Genomic DNA, 19,828 nt, shown 5'->3' on the forward strand with positions numbered 1-19,828 from the left:
AGTAAAGTGACTTCAAACTGGATTTTGTGCACATGTCGTGGTTTTGTCACTTGCGCTGCCTCACTGCTCTTTCCTTTCCCCACCATGTGGTGAACAGTCAGTTTATCAAAGTAGTTTATTGGCAGTCTGATGGCCTACGGGACTTTTGTCTGGTCTCCCGCCTCAATCTGAAATCTAGAGTGAGACGAAACAGTTCCAGCAGGAGTGATAAGGCTTCACCAGGCTGGGCTATCTTAACCTCAGTTTTTCCTAGTTCACCTGGCTACATTCTCCCCTGCTGAAAGTCAACGTCCTCGGTGACTTATTCATCCATCACTTCTCTAATGTTGGATGTATAGAGGGCCACCCCCTCTAGTATTTGAGAACACATGTTCTGTGGGCATGTCTTTGGAATGTGGGAGGAAACCGGAGTACCCATAGGTGTGAATGAAAGCATGAATGTGAGTGTGAAAGGTCGTCTGTCCCTCTGTGTTGGCCCTGCAACAGGCTGGCGACCTGTTCAGGGTGTACCCTGCCTCTCGCCCTATGACAGCTGGGATAGGCTCCAGCCCCCCCGCGACCCTTAACAGGATGTGCGGAAGCGAATGGATGGATGGGATGGATGTTCTGTGGGACACAGAATTCCATGCTGATCTGGGTAGGTGGCAAATGTTTCTGAGTCTCCCTGCAGTCTTTTTGACTTCGGCATGGAGTTGGGGATGGGTGCCTCTACCTGGGCCTTCCCCTACTTCTTTAAGTAATTGCGGGTGCCCCCTATGAAACCGAAGAGTAGAACCTTTCTGAAAAAAACAAAACAAAAAAAACCATCTATAATATCTCATATGTCAAACCTAAAATCCTTATAAACAGCAGCCGCTGCATTTCTTGAATGGCTCTATGATACCCTCTTGTGGTCAAACCTACAAACTGCACCCACCGGCTAAAGTATAAAGCGGCAGTACTGCGAAGACACACACGTTAGTAACAGCAGTAAATGGCTGATTTCTTTGGCAGATTTTTGTGAATGAGACAGCAACACGTTTCTTCTCAAATGGCTGCAATGGAGAACTCTACATATGAATACTATTACGATTACCTTGATCCCGTGATTGTGGATGAGAGAAAGCTGAAATACCATAAATGTAAGTTTTAAAACTTTACAGAATTGCTCTGTTTTGTATGTGTATCACACAAAGTTAGCACATTTTTTCTATTTCCCTTGCAGATTCAATTGTTATAATATTTTGGGTAGTCCTTGCCGCCTTTGTGCTATGTCTTTTCCTCAGTTTGAATCTACTGTCTCGCAGTGGAAACCTGCCAAAGTAAGTGTGATAGCCTCATTTCCTCACAGGTTCACTGCCTTTAGGAGGGAAAGGTCAGTTTCTACTTTTAAAATTGTCTTGTGGTTTTTGCAGGACTCGCACGACATCAACTAATTCACTAGAGCCTCGATCTGAATGACAGCGTGCCCAAAAACAGAGGTGATGGACACAAATTCAGAATGTGATGGCGATGATGATGGAGGTGCAGCAGCACTAATGAAATCTGAAGAGCACTACAAAGTTCAAGGCTGAATTTATCATTAATAAATGTTATGCAACAGTTATTTTGAGCTCTTACGTATATGTTTGTAAGAGCAGAGCAAGGTCAGTGTGTCAGGCAGCTTTACCTCTTTCAGTTTTTTAAAATCGAGTCCTAAGAGGCTTCTGCTCAAAATCTGCACACTGTACTGTGCAGAAATCTATTTTGCTAGGAAAATGGGTGCAAAAGCACATGGGAGTACAGTACATGAGGCAAAAACAGATTGTAGAATTCTAACTAGTTTAAAGTCACTGCTCGGTATGACCACCTTTTTGTCATTTCTGTAAGTCGTCTTCAGGAACAGTTCTCCAGGCTTCTTGAAGGATATTCAAAGTGCGGGTTCTGGGGAGGCCAATCCAGGGCTGATAGTTTCACTGTGTGTTTTCTATCCAGCTTTGCTTTTACTGCATCGGCAGCGTGTTTGGGATCATTGTCATGCTGAAAAAATGAAGGTGTTGCCAATATTGCACGGTGAATCAAAACATAATGGTACTTTTCTGCATACAACACCACCGGCTGAAATCCAACCGCAAAGCACCTGTACCTGTAGGTGCACCTGTACCTCTCTCCATACTGACAACAATTTGAACCAAATCTGGATTCATCACTGAGGAAGTTTCCCTACTTTTGAAATTGAAAGATCTTCAGAAAGCCTGGAGAACTATTGATTAAGATCCTTGGAAGGCAAATACAAAGAAATGATGAATGATGGTTCAAGACTTTTGCACACTTTTTTTAAAAAAAGAAAGACAGAAATTAGTAACAGATTTGTAATTCAACAGTTTATAACAAGACAGTTTTACACATGTTTACAAACCATTTTATTTAAAAGAACTAAAGAATGCAGCTGAACAGAAGTCTGTAACGTTTGGTCTACTTTAATGAACACTTTGTGTTCAGATATGATCTTTACTCTTCGTGGTGATGATGATGTCATTACAGATGGCTCTGATGTCCTCTTCCAGCTGTGAGGATTTCTGGTTCTTGCGCTTGGATCTGGTTACCAAACTGACATGTGACAGGAAGAGATCAGCTGACGTGGCTCCGCTCCACACTTCATGGACGTACAGAGACAACAGACACAATCCTGCTTCTGGGAAGAAGAAAACAAGGCGTCAGATTCATTAACAAAACAACTTATTGTCACTTTGTGACAACTAAATAGTCCTTATTCACACCTAATGACCAAAAACTTGAGATGTCATGGTAGACCCTGTCCACGATGCCATCGATTTTCACTAATTTGCCCAGAAATGGAACCCCGTATCATCACGGAACCCCCACCATGTTTTACTATGGGTCAAATGCATCGAGCATCAAAATGTTCTCCAGCTTTTCTCCGAACGTGAGCACGACGACGCTGAATGAAGAGTTCAAACTTGGACTCGGCTGTCCAGAGTACCTTCTAATACTGTCTGTTTATGGTCATTCTGATCTAGAAGCATTTATCACTGCCTGAAGAGATAAATGGTGCTCTGGTCTTCCTTCTGTCGCTAGTAGTACTTAAAATCTTGAGGTACCCGACATCTGCTTCAGTCAGCTTTCTGCCTCTTCCTCTGCACATTTTCCAAAGCGTGCTCGACCACACCGTGAGAACACTTCATGTCGTGACCTATTCCTGCACCCTGGACTCCTCTGAGAAGTCTTAATCAAGCCTAACATTCAAGCACTAAAACTATTTTTTCTGTTCAGGAATGCAACTAAATAACTGCAATTTGGACTCTTAATCAAAAACAGTAAATCTGAAAGTTAACAGATAACAACAATAATTATGTTTTAGCATTAAAATGTAATTTTGATTTAAAAGCTTGTGCATACCGGTGGATCAGGGTAGCTATGGCATAAATCCTACACTGCACGCACACACTTCCATTTCTGTGTTCATCCTTTGTAAGTAATTGTGTTTGCATCATTAAAAGTTTCCTGATCTGCAGAATCATTGTGGCATCTTTTTTTCTTAGACTCCTTTGAGCCTTTTAGGATTTCAGGACCATGTGTCAACATTAAATATCACTTGATGACGTAGCATGATATATACAATACCAAGAGAGTGTGGAAGAAGTGGCAGGCTCTCACCAAGTCTAGTCTGATGATGTGTGGCCTCTGGGATGCAGGCGGAGACGATTGCCCGATGTAGCTCTGGAAGGTTACCTCGGATCTCCAGTAAGCAAATCATAATCTTGGTGAAAAGCTGGAAGGTTTCTGCTCTTGCTGAGATGCTGGAGTGACACTGAGCTTCAAAGGTCTGATGGTAGAGCCGGAGGAGGTCTGCTTTCAAGCCAAGATCAAGCAGAACAAGATCCACAATTTTTCTGTGTTTGATCACAGCTTTTTCAAGCCACTGCAGGAATCCTTTTGCCCTGTTTTCATCATACGAGTCCTCCACCAAACACCTCAGGGACCACTTTGTAAGCAGGTGCGCAGTATCGCCGGCCAGCGAACTAGGATCCAGCATGTCTGCTGGCAGAGCCGGCTGTGGTTCAGAGAGTTGGAAAACAGGCTCACAGTGAACAAAGATACCGGTGAGGTGAGGTTTACACTCCGCCAGAAGACACTCGTCTTCAGTTTCAGTCTCTGTGTCTTCTGCCGGCTTCTCTTTTCGTATGTAGGTGTGGGAAGCAGAGCTCTTAACCCGGGCCTTATCCTTTCCCGCCCCTAAAGAGGATTATGGACAAAATCGTGCCATTATTCATGGTACAAGAAAGAACAAAGCTGTAAATTTTCCACTTTTTCTAAAAGAAAAGATGACGTGTAGTGTCATCCAATACAACATGATACTAGTGAAGCCCGAGTTCCTGAAAGGAACTTTGTAAAGAAACGGTGGAATTACTTTTAATTCTAAGGCTTGAAGTTTGGCTACAGATCAAACACATTAATGAAACAATACGACACATGCAATAAAGAAGTATGTACTATTTAGAGACGGCACTTATGTATTTATCAAAACTACACCAAAGCCCTGCTTGAATAAAAATGCATAAAAACATTATAAAGTAACTTAACCTCAACTGCAAACATGGATACAGGTCATATCGTGATTTCATACCAATGTGTAGCATCTTTTAATGCTTACACACTGCATACACGCATACGTGCCTGTCATGCTGGTAAGTTTTTTTTTTAATCTTTCTAAATTTGGCTGATATTGTTTTCATGTCTGTGATGCAGTTCAGCCTCAGATCAGTTTGCCTTCTTTTGCTACACTGTTTCCTTTTTTTCTGGCTCACGTTCCTCTTGAAGAATCGTGTCCATCACTTGGTGAGAAAGACTACCGCGGCTGTTCTACAAGCTTCTCTGTGTGTTCGACTTTGTTCAGAGCACTCACCCATCAGCTCCTTCACTTTGTGCTTTTGTGCCAAGCCTTGAATTTGGGTAAGGAGCGCTGCATTGTGGGACAAGGAGGCCCAGCAGTGAAGCAGAGCGAGGGCTTCGGTGCAGGACAGAGGCTGTGGGTGGAGTGTGAGCCGGTCGGCCTGTTTGTTCACATGGAGAACTGTTGTGCGATGCTTCAGCACGGAGCAAAGGGTCTGCAGAAACAGGCCGAGCTGAGCGGCCTTCAAACCCAACCTGACAGGAGGAGATCAGAGACATCATGATCACAAGGACGTTAACATAAAGTGTCTGAAGTGTGATTTTTCTGCCAACACTGAATAATCTGATAAGACTCTTTACCTGAGATGACTGTTGATAGTTGATGCCACACATAAGAATTCACTGATGAGTGGGAGAGGGAGACACTTCACCAGGCTCTGAGGTTTCTCCTTAGCAGGTAAGGAGGTCACCTGCTCCTCCTTCTGCCCGAGGGTCGTAAACCACAGCACGTGAAACAGATCGATGATGGCGCACAGCAGCTGCCGATCTAGATTCCTAAGGTATCAATTAAAAACAGACCTATGTAGCAAACATGAAACTGACTGAAGCATTTATTGTGAGAATTTGAATTAAAATGTAAGAGGCAAAATTTAACAGTGGCTCTGACTTTAAGGCTCACCTTTTTTCAACTACTTGCATTATCCAGGTTAGGAGCCCAGAGGTCTTGGTGAGGTTATAAGCTGCTTTGGTCACACGGGCAGCCTGACACAACACTCTGATGATCTGTGCCTAAACAGTAAAGAGATCCTTGAGAAATAATGCGAATGGCATTTCAGAGAATCGGGGACCTTAATCCTCATTAATGTGTTTCCTGCTGCTTCCTAGGCACCACTATATACTTGAACATGTCTCATTGTAAGTAAAGCCCAACAGGGACTCTACTTCCTCCAGCAGCTAAGAAAAGAAGGGATCAGCTGGGAAGGGATGATCCATTTTTATAGAGCTTTTACAGAGAGCGTGCTTACTTTCTCCATCCCAACTTGGTACAACAACACAACCAATCATGACAAACAACAGCATGCAAAGGTTGTACGTACAGCATCACACTAGAATCACCAGGACGGGCAGAAGCATCATCGCTGACGCCGCCTACCTGGCACATCACCTTTTTTTCTAAATTTATTTTCTTGATCTGAGATGAAAATTTGTTCTAGAAAAAAATGTTACCGAGTTTTGCAAGCAAAGAAAAAGCAGCAGTTTTCTGAAAGATGCACAGACACCTGGGTAATGTAGTCATTCACAGTTTGTATGAGTGTTTAGTAATTGTTCTTCTAACAGTGCGTACCTGGAAGTGTTCATCACACAGTGGGCTGCTGCTGTAGCCTAAAAGGATCTGAAAGATGCCTTGTTGGTTGCACAGGTCATAGCAGTGTCCATCATTCATCCCTTGCTCCAGTACAGTCAGAATCCACTCACGCTCCACCTTGTGCTTCAGGAAAAACAAAAAAAAAAAACAGTCAGTCACCCTTCACAGAAACTGATAACAGCCTAAAAAAGGGCCTGAGCAAACAAACAGATAAAGGTTAAATGTTGTTGATGCAAGAGTTTATTTGCACAGTCATTTAAGTTCAAGGAAGCTTCACCAATCACGTTTAGTGCGAGGCAGCAACAGAAAAGTGTTTTCAGCAGTTTCTCATCAGGATTTACCTCCAAGTCGAAGCTGTAAAAAAGCTTAAAAAACTCAGGGACTCTTCTGAAGTGCAGACTCTGATGGGATAGCAGAAATCTGTTCAGCACCACGTACATGTGGTCCTCTGTGAAAAGCGAGCAAACGTAAGGTCAATGATCCCTTTGCAATTACAGGAAAAGTACAGAGAAAAACAAGTGCAAACCATGACTGAGTCCTTATTAGGCTGAATAATCCTAAAAGCTACTATTAGCCTGAAAAAGCAGCTCTCGGTGAGTAACGAGGGTCATATGTCGTGAGGCAGAAAGTAATTCCAGTTTTCCGGGTTACACACCGGGTTTGAGCATCTGCTGCGCCGCTTTGGCGATGTACGTGGTCATGACAAACGGGAGTCTCTGATTCTGCTGCTGAATTCCATTTTTGACCACGTCCATCAAATAAAGCAGCTATGAGACAAAAAAAACAAGCTCGTCAGCGTTTCAAACACACACACAGTACTTATCCACTCTCAGAACACCTCTCTAATAATTCACCTGTCTCTTCTCTCTGAACCGAGCACCCTCCAGGTGTGGGTAGAAGCAGCTGAGCACGTGGTACGCTGCTGCTCTCATCTTTGGATCATAGCTGCTCAGAGCCATCACAGTTACTCCGAGAGCATGGCTGGATACAAACTTGAGGCAGTCGATGACGCGTTCTGCCACACAGAGGAGGAATAATGCAAAAGATATAAGAATACATTATTTAAACAGATTATTCGGAGCAACGACGACCGGTGAAATATTCTACCTGGCCGCAGTATGGCGCTGAACAGCGGCAACAGAAAACATGGATCATACAAATTCCCAAGGTCCTTCACTGCATTATTATTGAAGAGAGGCTCTGGGCTTTCCTGAAAGAGGGTAAAAAAAAAAACATGTACATTAGGGCTCATTCACCACTAATATAATCTGAAAAGGAGATATGATTTAAAAGATTAACCTGCAGGATGATTCTGCGCTGCTGTGGAAACTGTGCAACGGTCTGCAGCATCCTGTCAGGCTTCAGCAGCGCCAGCAGGTCATCGGAGCTCGTCTGCTTCCACAGAGACGCTCCCAGGCTTTTACTGGTCTTGTGGTACTCCACAGCTGCCGGGCCCCACGACAATGACCTGCAGTTGAAAACTCACTCTGAGCAGCCGTACTAAAAACAGGCAGACTTCTTGCATTTACAACATTAATGAACTGAACGCAACCTACTGGAACTTCAGTAGGCTGACTTGGTGTTTTTCATATTCCTGAAGAAGCAGTAACAAATTCTGATCTGCAAAACAAAATGAGATATAAGAGGGAAAAGGTGACAAACGCACAAAGCAAGAAAAGGAAAAATAAAAAGTTTGTTTTACCTGAAGTGCTCAGCGTAGCTCCGTATGCTCCCAACAGGACAACGAAGTGACTGATGCTGCAGACAGCGGGACATTTCTTCACCACGCAGAGGAGGAGGAACACTAACTTTTCTAACATTACAACAAATATGTGAGTTTGCGATCAATAAAAAGTTGAAGAATAAGGATTCAGCTTTGGAATCTTTTTTTATAGCATCGTACCTTTACTCTGACACCTGCCAGGCTCTTCATCAGAGTCCAGCATGGTGGGCAGGAACAGGGAGTGGCTGCAGATCATCATGTGAAGAGTGGATAACGGCATCAGGTCCTTTTGACCCGCGCTGCCACCGTACATCGGCTCCAGCAGGGCGCTCAGAGTGCTCAGGAAGGGGTGATCTCTGTAGCGATATCTGGAGGGTTTAAGGATATTTTTCAGTCACTTATTAAAAATTATGTGGCAAAAAAAAAAAAAAAAAATCCTTGAACAGCAAGATGGATTTGAACCTACTTCAGTCCATTTTTGACAAAACTGTTCCACTCAGATGCAGTGATGTCGTCAGCGGATGTCTGCATAAAGAAATTAAATTAGAAAATGCAAAAACTTTAAATGTACAAAATGCATCTGTAAACAAACCCACGAGGACTCGCTGTAGTCTTTTTAAGAGGCTCTGCTCCTGCTCTGAGGGGGACGCCGCCGGTTCTTTAAAGCGACTGTAAGAGGCAGTGAGATACTTGATAGCTGCAGCTGCGACAGACTTCCTCCATTTTTCCTGTTCCTCCGGGCACTCGGCGAGCTTCTCACTGATGATATCTACTAGCTGCCATCTGGTGGAGAACACAATATTTATCTAATAACTTTTGACAGTAATAATTTAATTTTTGTAGTTGTAACTATAAATTTTACCTTTCAAAACTGTCCATATTTTGAAGAGCACTGGGAAGACCGCTGATCAAATCCCTGATGTCCGTGATGGTTGCAGAGAGCTTTATCAAGCTGGCTAAAGTTTCTGCAAGCTGGGATCCGGACTCCCCTGTCAGATTTCCCAGAACACACTGGGAGAATCTGGCAAACAGCGCTTGCTTCAAGGCTCTCAAAATGTCTTTTTGTACTGTAAAACAAAAGCAATCAAGCATATCTCAATTAGTATACCTACGAGAGGTAAAAGAGTGACAAACTACTGCGATCCATTTGTTTTGTACGCACCATCATTGGGTCTGGCTGGGTCCTCTCTGCTTGCCACTCGCAAGTATGTATTAATCAGTGGAAGGAAGGCTTCTGATTGGTCAGAGAGCTTCTCCATGTTTTCAGGTTCGAGGCACCACACCTCAAAGCGGAGCCGGTGAGTGGAGCTGTTCTGCAGCAGGAGGGAGCTGATAGCCAGAGAGTCTGAGAGGGGCCTCTGGAGGCAGTGCAACAGCACATCTGTGTGGATGAGCTTCGCACTGTCTGGCTCACTAGCTAGAAACCGGAGAAAGAAGGCCTCCAGTGCAGGGTTGGAACAGGACAGCAGAAGGGTGCCGATACCACGGAGGTGTGCCTGTGTCAGAAAGGTGCCGTGGTCCCGGGAGGCGGTATATTTGCACTCTGTGAGGATCTGCAGTGCTGCCTGACCGTATATGCTGAGCTCAGAGTTCGTCCCCTTGCTGCTGGGGGAGATGAGGCTGTTATGTGGGAGGAGTAGCAACTTGGAGGCAACCTCCCTCAAATTACTGAAATCCATATAGTTGTGCAGAGCCAGGAGGGCCTGGAAAGTTCTGGAGTGTTTCTTTGCCGGTTGAGAACTCTTCTCAGTCAGTTCCTTATGAGCAGCTCTTTCTAAAGCTCCCATATAGCTACTCAGGAGCTCCATGTGATTCAGTTCATGAAGAATAGGAGCGCAGAGCTTCAGCAGGACCAGAATATTATCTGTCAGCAGTGCACACAAGTGCTTTAGTCTGACGGGGTTCAGAGAGTGAGGAGGCACGGAAGATAGCTCCAGAGCCAGAAACCACTGCTCCAAACATGGATGCTTGAAGATGGAGCCAAGAGCTGAAAGAAGGATCTAAAGAAAGAGTTTCATTTAAAAATCCCTCATCCAAAAAGAAACAACTGAACACTGTCTAAACCCTAAAAAAAAAACACAGTAAATGCTACTTTTTTCTAACCTGTCTTGTGTCGGCTTCTACTGGGGATGACTGGGTGAGTTCCAGAAAGAGGTCCGATCCTTCTTGGGATATCTCTGCCGCTGGCTCGGAGGTTTTTGCCTCTTGAACGCCTCGGAGCTTGGTTACCATCTCTTTGAGTATTTCCACAAAGGTCTTCAACAGGGCAGCTCCTACGTCTTTAGAGAACTGTGAAGAGGGAAACGATGCACTTTTTTTTCCTCCATATTTAACTCAACAATGTAACGTGAACTGAGCTTATTTTTTGCACCTACCGTGCCAAGGTTTTCCACAGTTGATTTAATGTAGAGTAATATCTGCTTGATTGCAACTGGAAACTCAGCCACAGGAACGGAAGCCAGAGCTTCCTCTGCATTTTTCCTGAAGGATTCCTTAAGTAGTGCGTTTGGACCTTGGATGAAGGCATCTTTCATCAGTGCCGTGTATGAAGCTTGGTCTGACAATCCCTTAGCGTGGCATTCAGGAGACTGGAACTGCAAAAAAAAGAGCAAAACTTTTGTTAACAGTACGTGACGACTCTGGTTAGCCGATCTCTTGTATCGCTTTAAAAACTGACCAGTTCTTCACGGCACTGCTGCGGTAGCCACTTGGAGTAATACTGATGAAAACATATGATGGATGAATGAGGAGAAGCAGAGCAGTGAGAGGAGAGAAACTCTTTATCGTACTGCAGCAGAGCCAGACAGAGAGGGAGCGGCTCTCTCTGACTGTGCAGTACGTCGGAGAGTACCGCGGCCAAGTATTCGTACACCATCCCTAAGAAAGACAAAAACAGGTGGTTACAAACATTACAGATTACAGGACATTTAGTTATCAATTAAGCTTTGCATGGACAGAAGTTTTTAAAGTTGTACTTCTTATACCGCACATGCATTTTCATGCTTTAAAAAATGTAAACCATCAACTTTTGGATTTGCCTCAACAGAGGCAGAAGTGTGTTACCGCCATCTGCTGGCAGCTTGTTTCGGGCCTCCAGAGCAGCAGGTACCAGAGCGCTGAAGGGAAAGGTCTGGATAACGAGGTCTTCATTTATAGATGTGCTGAACTCCTCCAGCTCACCGTCGCTGCCCTCCATAATGACATCCAGCATGTCTATGACATCTGTGATTAAAAAATAAAAAGCAGGAACTCTCACTGACACACTTGGGCCGTGAAGAACTGAACTCTGATTTCAAATTTAAATGCTTACCATCTATGTGAGAAACTGGGACGCTGGCTGTGTCGCCCTCCTGGCTGCTCAGGTTAGCTTGCAGATAACCCGCCTCCTGGACCAGGCTGGCCACTTTATCCGTGTATTCGTAGGAAGTGCACACCAGCTTAACCAACACCTAGAGCAGGAGGCAGTTTATCAGGGTTTATTATCGGGTATAAGGACTCAAAATGCTTTCTTTTGTTGAACCTACAGTTATGTGGGAGACTTACCCGCTCCAAGAACTGAATAACAGGCTCTTGCTGGTTTGGTTCGAGTCTGGCCAGCTGTTCAAGCCAGAGGTCAAGCTCAGCCCAGGTGTGCTCAAACACGCCAGTGTCCTTCAGTACCTAAATACAGGAGAAGACACCCGAGTTTTAGCAGCATGAATATAAACCTCTTAAAATATTATAAACAGCTGAAACAGCTAAAGATCAGCTAACATAATTTATATTTCATCTAGAAATGATGCCCTCATCTGAAAAATATAACAGGCTTATAGTTTGTTTGCCCAAATGAACCAATCTTGAAACAATGATCGAGACTCATCGGGCATTATGAAGCTCATTCAAATATCTAAATATATACACAGTCTCAGAGGGAAGATAAAATGCTCCTTACTTTCAGAACAAGCATCTGTGTGGAGGCCTTCAGGCGGCTGCTGCTGCTGCTGCTGCTGACAAACATCTTGAGAAGCAGGTAAAATACCGATTTCTCTCCGCACGAAGACGCTTTATCTGCGACACCCTGTGAAAACACAGAACTGCTTAGAACAGACGACAAGGCGATAAGCTTTCAACTAAAAAGAGTTTAACTTGTTCACCTGCATGCGGAACCAGGAGAATTTGCTTGCAGGAAGATCCAAGGCTAACTGTAGGATGTGGTGCTGCAAAACTGGGGGAACTTCTTCCCTCATTCCTGTCTCTGACACAATGCCTAGAGACATAAAAAACAGGCTTTAAAATAAAAAAAAAAAACATGAAGCAATGATGAAAGTTGGAGCTTAACAGCATAAACAGCACGTTTAACACGTTACCCTTTAGGAGCTTGCTGAAGTCAAATTTGCACTGGCTAACCAGATGTGGCACCACCTTCTGGTAAAGGCACATGACCTGAAGAATCAGAGTCTTCAGCAGAATGACCTCAGCTGTATCTTCAGCTGTTCAACATAAAGTACACAAGCCAATCAACTCACAGCCTCTCTTTTTTTTTTTGTTACAGAACTAATAAGATGCACAGTAAATTCTACTACCAGGCACTTTGTTTTCAGCTGGTTTAGCACTCCTTTTGCTTTTTTCTGCAGCACCGGTCTTTTCCTTCTTGCTGAGCGACTGCCACTTTTCAATTATGCTCGTCATGTCAGGCAAAATCTGGAACAGAGCACGAATGATGACTTGAGCCTGTGCGCGTGCATCGTTTGAGTATATTACGGCCCTTTCCTGAGCTTACCTTGCTGAGCGTCTCCCTGTACTGCTGCACTAACTCCTCCATCATCTCAGCGGAGTACACATCAGAGCTGTACCACACAGACTTATCCAAAAGATACTCGATGTTCTTACTGGCTCTTTTCAAGATGAAACTGGACACTGACAGGGTTGTAATGTGCGCTGCTGTGTTGGCGAGCTGAGAAATCAGAGAAGAGACATTGTGACGTCGTGTTTTTCAGTGTTTACTGCAGTAAAATTAATTTCACGTGGCTCAGTCACTTACAGTAAGGCCCTGTGCGAAGAAGGCCTTGTTACAGACTGGAGGAAGTGATATCACCATCATCATGGAGAGCAGGCGCGGCAGAGGGATGACCTCACGACTTTGAAAGACTGTGGCAATGTCTGGCTGGGCCTCGTAGATCTGATATAAAAATGCAAAGAGGACTATGACCATCTAAAAACACATAATTTATTATCCTAACACCTTTATCAGCAACAATTACCTTTTTAAGGAACGTCATATTGTCTTGCCAAGAGGTTTTGAGGCGTGGGGTGTAGGCATGCTGAGTCTCCTTGAAGTATCTGGGCAGAATATCGGGGCTAGCTTTCAGCACATTCACCACCAGATCTGCCACCAGTTCATCGTCGGCCGCCTGCTTCAGGCCCACCAAAAACTGGAGCAACACAAGGTTGCCAGGCCTGCAGAGAAAATCCAGTGATTCCACATGGGAAGTTTTCAGAAAAGCAAAATGTGAACTTGACACATTAATAACTTACCTGCCAGCTGTGCCAAAGCTGGCATCATGGAAGCTGACACCATGCTTACGGGAACAACACAGGTCAAGAAGGAAACTGTGGACAAGCTCCCGGATGACCGCCGTCTCAGCAAGCCGAGAGTTTTCCAGCATCTTGCAAAAGGATCATTAAATGAAAATGTGACTTGGACATTTTAAAGCAAATTCACTCGACACAACCTTTTGTTTCAGACCTACCCTGTCACCATCCACTCTCACATCCACAATCCCGTCCCATTTATACAGCGAGGCGATGCTGGCCAACACAGCAGGTGTGAAAAAACGTACTTTCTGTGTTTTACTAATGGCCTTGTTTAGAACAACCTGCAGAAAGATGGGGGAAAAAAATATGTTTAATTACCAAATCCATGATCTCATCTGAAATAAAAACTTCTGGCTGAGTACGTACTTTAGTTTTCAATGTGGACAAAATCAGACTGACTGTGGACATCCTGTCCTCCTTCAGACCTGTATTCAGGATCACCGGCAGGAGTTCTAACACACCAAATTAACATGTTATCCACACATACGCACGCATGCGAGATGAGACACCCCTGCATAAATTATAATCCATATCTAATTATTACCTTTGATTTCTAATATTTGCCCAACTGTTGCATTATCTCCAGACACCAAGAAGGAGAGGACAAACTGGATAAAAGCCTGGCGGACATCAGGTCTACCCTGCAGAGGAGAGGAGAACGCACTGATCTCCAGAACCCAACTAATCTGATGCACGCTGTAAACCCAGAGGACAAATACTGAGACGCACCTGCTTATCCTTCATCTTTGCCAGACCAGACACAAATTTATTAATGTGAAGGTGACTCAGGACCTCTCTGGCAGCTTCTGGACCCTGGGCGACCAAGGCGGACAGAAGACCAAGACACTGACGGATAAACCTGTTGCTCAACAGGAAAAAAAAACATTAGTGTTGCGAGTAGAAGGATCAGGTTATACTGACTGACATTTTGCTCCACTGAGATCCAAACCTGTAGTTTACGGAACGGAAAGACCCCTGCAGGAGTTTCATGTAGCTAAAAACAGTCTTCTTCACAATTGCATTGCCGACCATGCTGAAGTTGGAGAGGTCACTGGCTGTCCTTAAGAGGATTGCCTCCAGGCTCTCAAAAATCAGCATCATCTGGAAACAAGATGAGAGTTTGTTCAGAAAGAGGCAGCCGGCCAGAGCCATCCGCTGAGAAGCTTCAGCTTACCTCAGTCTCTGCGTGCTTTTCTCCCTCTAGCAATTTGAAGATCTCTGCACACTCCATGGAGATTTTAATATAACCTTCAACAACATCATACAGATCGGACCGTGGCAGCTTCTTAGCGGTCGATATGAACTTCTCCAGTCCTGCAGGCGACAAAAGGACAGGATGGCACTCAAACACTGCACACAATCCGATAGATGACTGAACGGGTACATCAATACTATGATTTCAAGCTGCTCTCACTCACCCTTCATGGCTGTGGTCGGGTCCTTCAGCATGGCTTTAAAAACAGTCCCGTTGAACTCCGGAACCGTTTCTTTTTTGCGCGGAGTGTCCGACTCCGCCGACACGTCGCTGCGCCGCTTTTTACCCATTTCAGTAAAAATAGGAGAGGAAAAACAAACAGGAATGATCTGAGTTTTTAGCCGCTATCCTGCCATAAAAGTGTTGTCACGGAACCCACGTTGCTCTGTAAACACGACGCGGTACAACGGAATTGTCGTCCGGCCCGAAACGTTTCCTGTCGAACTTCAGTTCCGCATTATTATTTAAGTTACTTCAAATCCAACGCATTTCTCCTGCTTTTTTTGTTTTGTTTTGTTTTTAACAGAAAACTCGTGAAATACTATTAATCGCTCGGTGCAGACCTGCTATGCTGTAGCATCCATGTTTAGGGCTGAAGACCCACGGGAGAGTTATTGTCCACAGGCGAAGAGTGGAAGTGCAGAAACGAGCTGGGTCCATTCACACCTGCACATTTAAACATTTAAGAATGCCAGTTTGCTTATTCTGACATATTGTCTGTCTGTAACTTGTGGGCTGGGGTGTAAAACCTTTCTTCTAAATATTTTTAGTATTAAAGATGCCTGCGCATTAAGCTCTGCGGCACTCTTGATTCAAATGATTAACTTTTGCCTCGAGTCATGCAAGAATATTTAGATATTTTAATTAATGCTTGATTATTACAGGAAGATGTAAAAGTCCCCTTACCTCGAGGCTCCAATTTGATCTTTTAATTCTCTTTTAAAGCTTTTTCACACAGACTAAGTTTTAATCTGATCTGTGGGATCTTCTTCAGGCTTGAATTATTGAATGTTACAATAATAAAGTCTGCTATCAATCAATAATTAATCCCTCCCCAGATGCCATCTTGCAGTGGGATCATACCAGCCATCAGTTCTTAGACCACATCCATTTTTCAGACTTGGTCTTCATTTGGATGTCAGCTTCACATCAGCAGTGCTTCTGAATCTTGCACAGTTATTACACCATAGCTGACAAAAATCTGTCCACAGACTGACAGACAGACCAGGTGGTGCTGACCACAGAATTTTGTCACAGTAACACAAGCACAGATAGACTCACAGGACCCCTTTTCTTCCTGCACCATTTAGGACTCGTGCATCCCACCATCCACACTTTGGAACCTCTTTTTATCTCAGGTACTCAGTTGTGGAGACGGGTGGTGCCAACTCGGTGTGTGGGGGTGTATGTGTGTGTATATGTGTGTGTGTGTGTGGTTGAGTTGGATGATTTGTGTAGTCTGGACCATAGCTACTGAGTAAAGAAGAAGTAGAGAGGCCTACAAGGCACTGGCTCCCCCCATGCTGTGTCTGAATCTCACACATTCTTTTCATTTATGTATGTTTGCAAATCCACCTAAAACGTACCCTCACCTGCTGTTCAAACTCGTGGGCTCCAAGAACTCATTGGCTTTGCAGCTGGTGCAAATCCACTGCAACACACACACAGTTTTCAACAGCCTTTGTTTTAGTTTTCATATGTAACTAAAGCATAATATGTTGGGGAGAACACACATTGTGTTGAGCCATGCAGACATAGTTGTGGTTTAGATTTGCATCCTATTTAAAGAGTATCTGGTTTTTAACCACAGTGGTGCCTTTTCTCAGTTATGTTACTGTCTCAGCAAACTTTTGCAGACACCGCCTAAACAGATCCAACAGCTGACACTGAAGTGATAATAGTGCAATAGGTTAAAAAAAAAGTAAATGTTGTTTGAATTTCTAATTTTGCCACAGTGACGTTTACTTTTGTAGCCTCGCTCTCCTGATCGTCGTGTATTCTTCTTGATTTGAGAACATCACAGAGAACATCCAGCAGTTCATCTGGTGGTTGAGCTCAGTTCTTTCTCACAGCTTCTGACATCCTCACAGCACAGGCGGCAGTACGTTTTACAACACAGGCCTGCCTTTCCAAAACCACACATCTGCTTTTGATGACTGCTGAAAAAGATGGCTATTATATTTTTAGTGGAATGAATTTGAATGGGATAGCAGTATTTCACAAACTGGAATTTCAGCATAAAATCTTGTGTAACTTCTGTTCACATGAATATGCTGTATTTATTCTGAATTTGTTATTCAGCTGCATGACCAATAGGGGTCACCTTTGCCCGGTTCAAGAGTGAAACTTTTGCTCTGAATGATCATTGTCAGAATGACTTGCACCATCCTGAGGTGCAGTTAATCGGATGTGAAGCAGATTAATTGTTTATTCCAGTGTAAGCTCGGCCCTGTCGAGCCTCTGCAGTGTTACTCCAACTGATTTGATTCCAGCTCACGGCGGTACTCAAATCAGACACCACAAGGACTACACCTTATAATATGTGATATGACATTGTCCAGCATAGTAAAGCTTCACTCTTTGTTCATTTTTAGTTATTTTTAAAGAGGAATCATACAGCTATTACTTCTGTGCTGTCAGTCAAGGAAACGCGCAAATTTAACAGCATTTAATTTTCGATACTTGTAGTTGTGAGACCAAAACATTGACCAAATCTCTTTTTAATAAAGTAACGCCTGCAGCCTTTCGCAAATTGCCGAAAAAAGTGATTGCCAGCTTGTTTACATCTACTGACTGAACAGAATATTTAGTGAATAAATGCCTTCAAGACATGGCAAAAGAAATTAAAACATAACTTTAATCATGGAGCAAGCATATTAAACAATGACAGGTAATACAGACAGAATTATTCATTAACTGTACAGGGAGGTGGAATGACCCGCTGGGCATTACTGCCTGTTGCACCTCCTCCAGTGCCCATGGGTCAGCTGCAAGGTCATCAGCGTTCACCAACGTTTCGCTCCTTTTAGTCCTGGGCCGTGTCCTGGTGGCAGAGCAGTGACAGGGACGTCTCCGTGGATGTTCACCTGGACCATTGTCTGGATTAATTGTTTCCCCGGCGCCTGTCCTTCTTCCTCATCCTGAACCAAAAGATGCCTTTCTCAGCCTCTTCTGCCAGATCTTTCATTGCCTTCCTCAGCTTTCTTCCTGTCACTCCTGAGCCCCTCAAGAGGCGTGTGGGCTGATAGTCCCACAGAGCTCCAGCATCCAGCCTCCACTGGGTAGATGGTGGTCTTCCAGCCTGCTTCCTGCCACGTGGCAGCCAGCTCTTCATATTTGGCCTTCTTGAGCTCAAAGACAGCCTCGATCTCCACCTCCAGTGGCACTGTGAGCTCAGTGAGGAGCACAGATTTTGCTTTTGTGGACCACACTACTATGTCGGGACGGAGAGACGTGATGGTGATCTCAGAGGGGAAGCGAAGCTGCTTGTCAAGATCAACCCTCATGTTCCACTTCTGGCCGGGGGAAAAGGGCCTCGGTGTTGGCCTTAAATTCCTTCTTCCCCTGCCTTCTGTGACAAAGTTGGTGTGGTCCTCCACTGGTGGTGGTTATTTGCTGCCGTGTCTGCACACCTCCTGCAGTTCAGCTACCTTTCTCAGAACCTGGTCATGGCTCCATCTATAGCACCCCTGGGAGAGCGCAGTCTTACAGCCTGACAGGATATGCTGGAGGCTTGCCTTGGGAGCATTGCAGAGCGAGCAGCATTCCTCATTCCCGAACCACTGGTGAAGGTTCAGAGAACAGGGGAGCGTGTCGTATGTGGAGCAAATGAGGAAGCTGAGCCTTGCCTGTGGGATCTTCCACAGTTCAGACCAACTGATGTTCCAGTTGAGGACCCCCTCCCAGGTTGTCCAGCCTCCTTGTCGCCCTTGTGACACAGCCTTGATCTTCCTCCATCCTGGTCACCTCCCCCACCACCATCTCCTTCCTCTCTTTGTGGTTGGCCTTAGACCAAAACCGTGGCGCCTTTCCACTGTCATGGTCCTGGGCCGGTGGCCCAGTGTTTTGAGTTTCTTTTGTGTAGCTTTCTTTTGTTGTACTTTTCAGGTTGTTTCTTGGTGTTTCTTTTGGTTTCTCTGTTTGTTGTTTGAGTGTGCTGGTTGGTTTCTCCTCTTGTTTTGTTGTGTAAGGTTCCCTTTGTCAAGTTTTCTGTGTTAGGTCTGCATCTGTTATGTTTAGTACTTCCTGCTTTATTTTGGTAGTCCAGTGTTCCCTGTGTCTTGTGTTATGTTTTACTTCCTGTGTTATTAGTCTTATTCATTTCACCTGTTGTGCTCAGCTGTTTTCCCACGCCCCCTCGTTCCATCTGTGTATTTAAGTCTCAGTGTTGTTTAGTTTGGTGTGTGGGTCCTTGTCAGTTTTACGTCTGCTGTGTGTTTTGTTTTCTGGTTTCAAGTTTTGAGTTTATTGTGAAGCATTATTAATAAATCTTCACTCAACCTTGCTCTTGTCGTGTCCTGCACTGGGGTCCTCCCTGCATTGCCTGCACCAGCTGTGGCATCCCCATCCTAGCCCTGCTCTCCCATCCTGGACTGTGCCAATTATCTCTTGGTGTTGCAGCCTACTGATAGCTTGGTCCACTTCGGTTTGAGCATTCCACTTCCGGCCAGCAGGAATCTTGGCATTTGCATCCCTTACCGACTGGTCAGTGGACTCGTTTAGCTCGAGAACAGAACCTGGTTTTCTCTTGCATGTATCCAAGTCTGGTGGACTTCAGTGGTAGTTGCAGTGTGTTTCTGCCAAAGAGTCCTGGTTCTGAGAAGCAGTGGCAGCCCCAGCCGCTTTCAGATGACTGAGCTGGCTTTCCCATCCATCTTACTTGTGGTGGATAACAGCATCTCACCCATTTTTACTTCACCCTCCAGCTTAATTAAATTAAACAAGCAAAATATCCCACTGACACTGAGTTTTACCCCCCCAAAAACTTTGAAACTTTTCACACAGAGCATAAATTATGCCTCGACAGTCAAAATGAATC

The 19,828-nt window shown here is 44.5% G+C and overlaps 1 protein-coding gene across 1 annotated transcript; it reads right to left on the minus strand.

The window, feature by feature from the left end:
- Positions 1-2,360: 2,360 nt before the first annotated feature.
- On the minus strand, positions 2,361-15,182 carry urb1 (URB1 ribosome biogenesis homolog). Its single transcript, XM_030745322.1, has 39 exons — positions 14,954-15,182; positions 14,710-14,849; positions 14,485-14,636; positions 14,265-14,394; positions 14,080-14,176; positions 13,902-13,987; positions 13,691-13,816; positions 13,476-13,606; positions 13,202-13,397; positions 12,982-13,119; positions 12,721-12,894; positions 12,524-12,641; positions 12,308-12,430; positions 12,095-12,207; positions 11,893-12,018; positions 11,505-11,621; positions 11,272-11,410; positions 11,025-11,183; positions 10,639-10,838; positions 10,337-10,555; positions 10,065-10,250; positions 9,124-9,961; positions 8,824-9,028; positions 8,558-8,744; positions 8,428-8,486; positions 8,142-8,329; positions 7,941-8,051; positions 7,795-7,858; positions 7,538-7,706; positions 7,346-7,448; positions 7,093-7,253; positions 6,894-7,005; positions 6,580-6,686; positions 6,218-6,361; positions 5,552-5,661; positions 5,233-5,427; positions 4,886-5,127; positions 3,637-4,215; positions 2,361-2,653 (listed from the first exon to the last, which is right to left on the minus strand). Exons 1-39 carry the CDS (start codon positions 15,078-15,080, stop codon positions 2,457-2,459), a joined length of 6,768 nt encoding a protein of 2,255 aa, XP_030601182.1. The 5' UTR covers positions 15,081-15,182; the 3' UTR covers positions 2,361-2,456.
- Between the last annotated feature and the right edge of the window lie 4,646 nt (positions 15,183-19,828).

The sequence above is a fragment of the Archocentrus centrarchus genome, chromosome 13, assembly GCF_007364275.1.
Source record: "Archocentrus centrarchus isolate MPI-CPG fArcCen1 chromosome 13, fArcCen1, whole genome shotgun sequence".
Lineage (NCBI taxonomy): Eukaryota > Metazoa > Chordata > Actinopteri > Cichliformes > Cichlidae > Archocentrus > Archocentrus centrarchus.

What these genes read in the sequence shown, in the direction of transcription:
- urb1 (XM_030745322.1), bottom strand. Translation starts at nt 15,080, where the DNA reads ATGGGTAAAAAGCGGCGCAGCGACGTGTCGGCGGAGTCGGACACTCCG. An exon ending in CAAGCTGCCAGCAGATGGCG is followed by an intron (nt 10,839 to 11,024) that starts GTAACACACTTC and finishes TGTCTTTCTTAG; the next exon opens with GGATGGTGTACGAATACTTG. An exon ending in ATGCAAGTAGTTGAAAAAAG is followed by an intron (nt 5,428 to 5,551) that starts GTGAGCCTTAAA and finishes TTGATACCTTAG; the next exon opens with GAATCTAGATCGGCAGCTGC.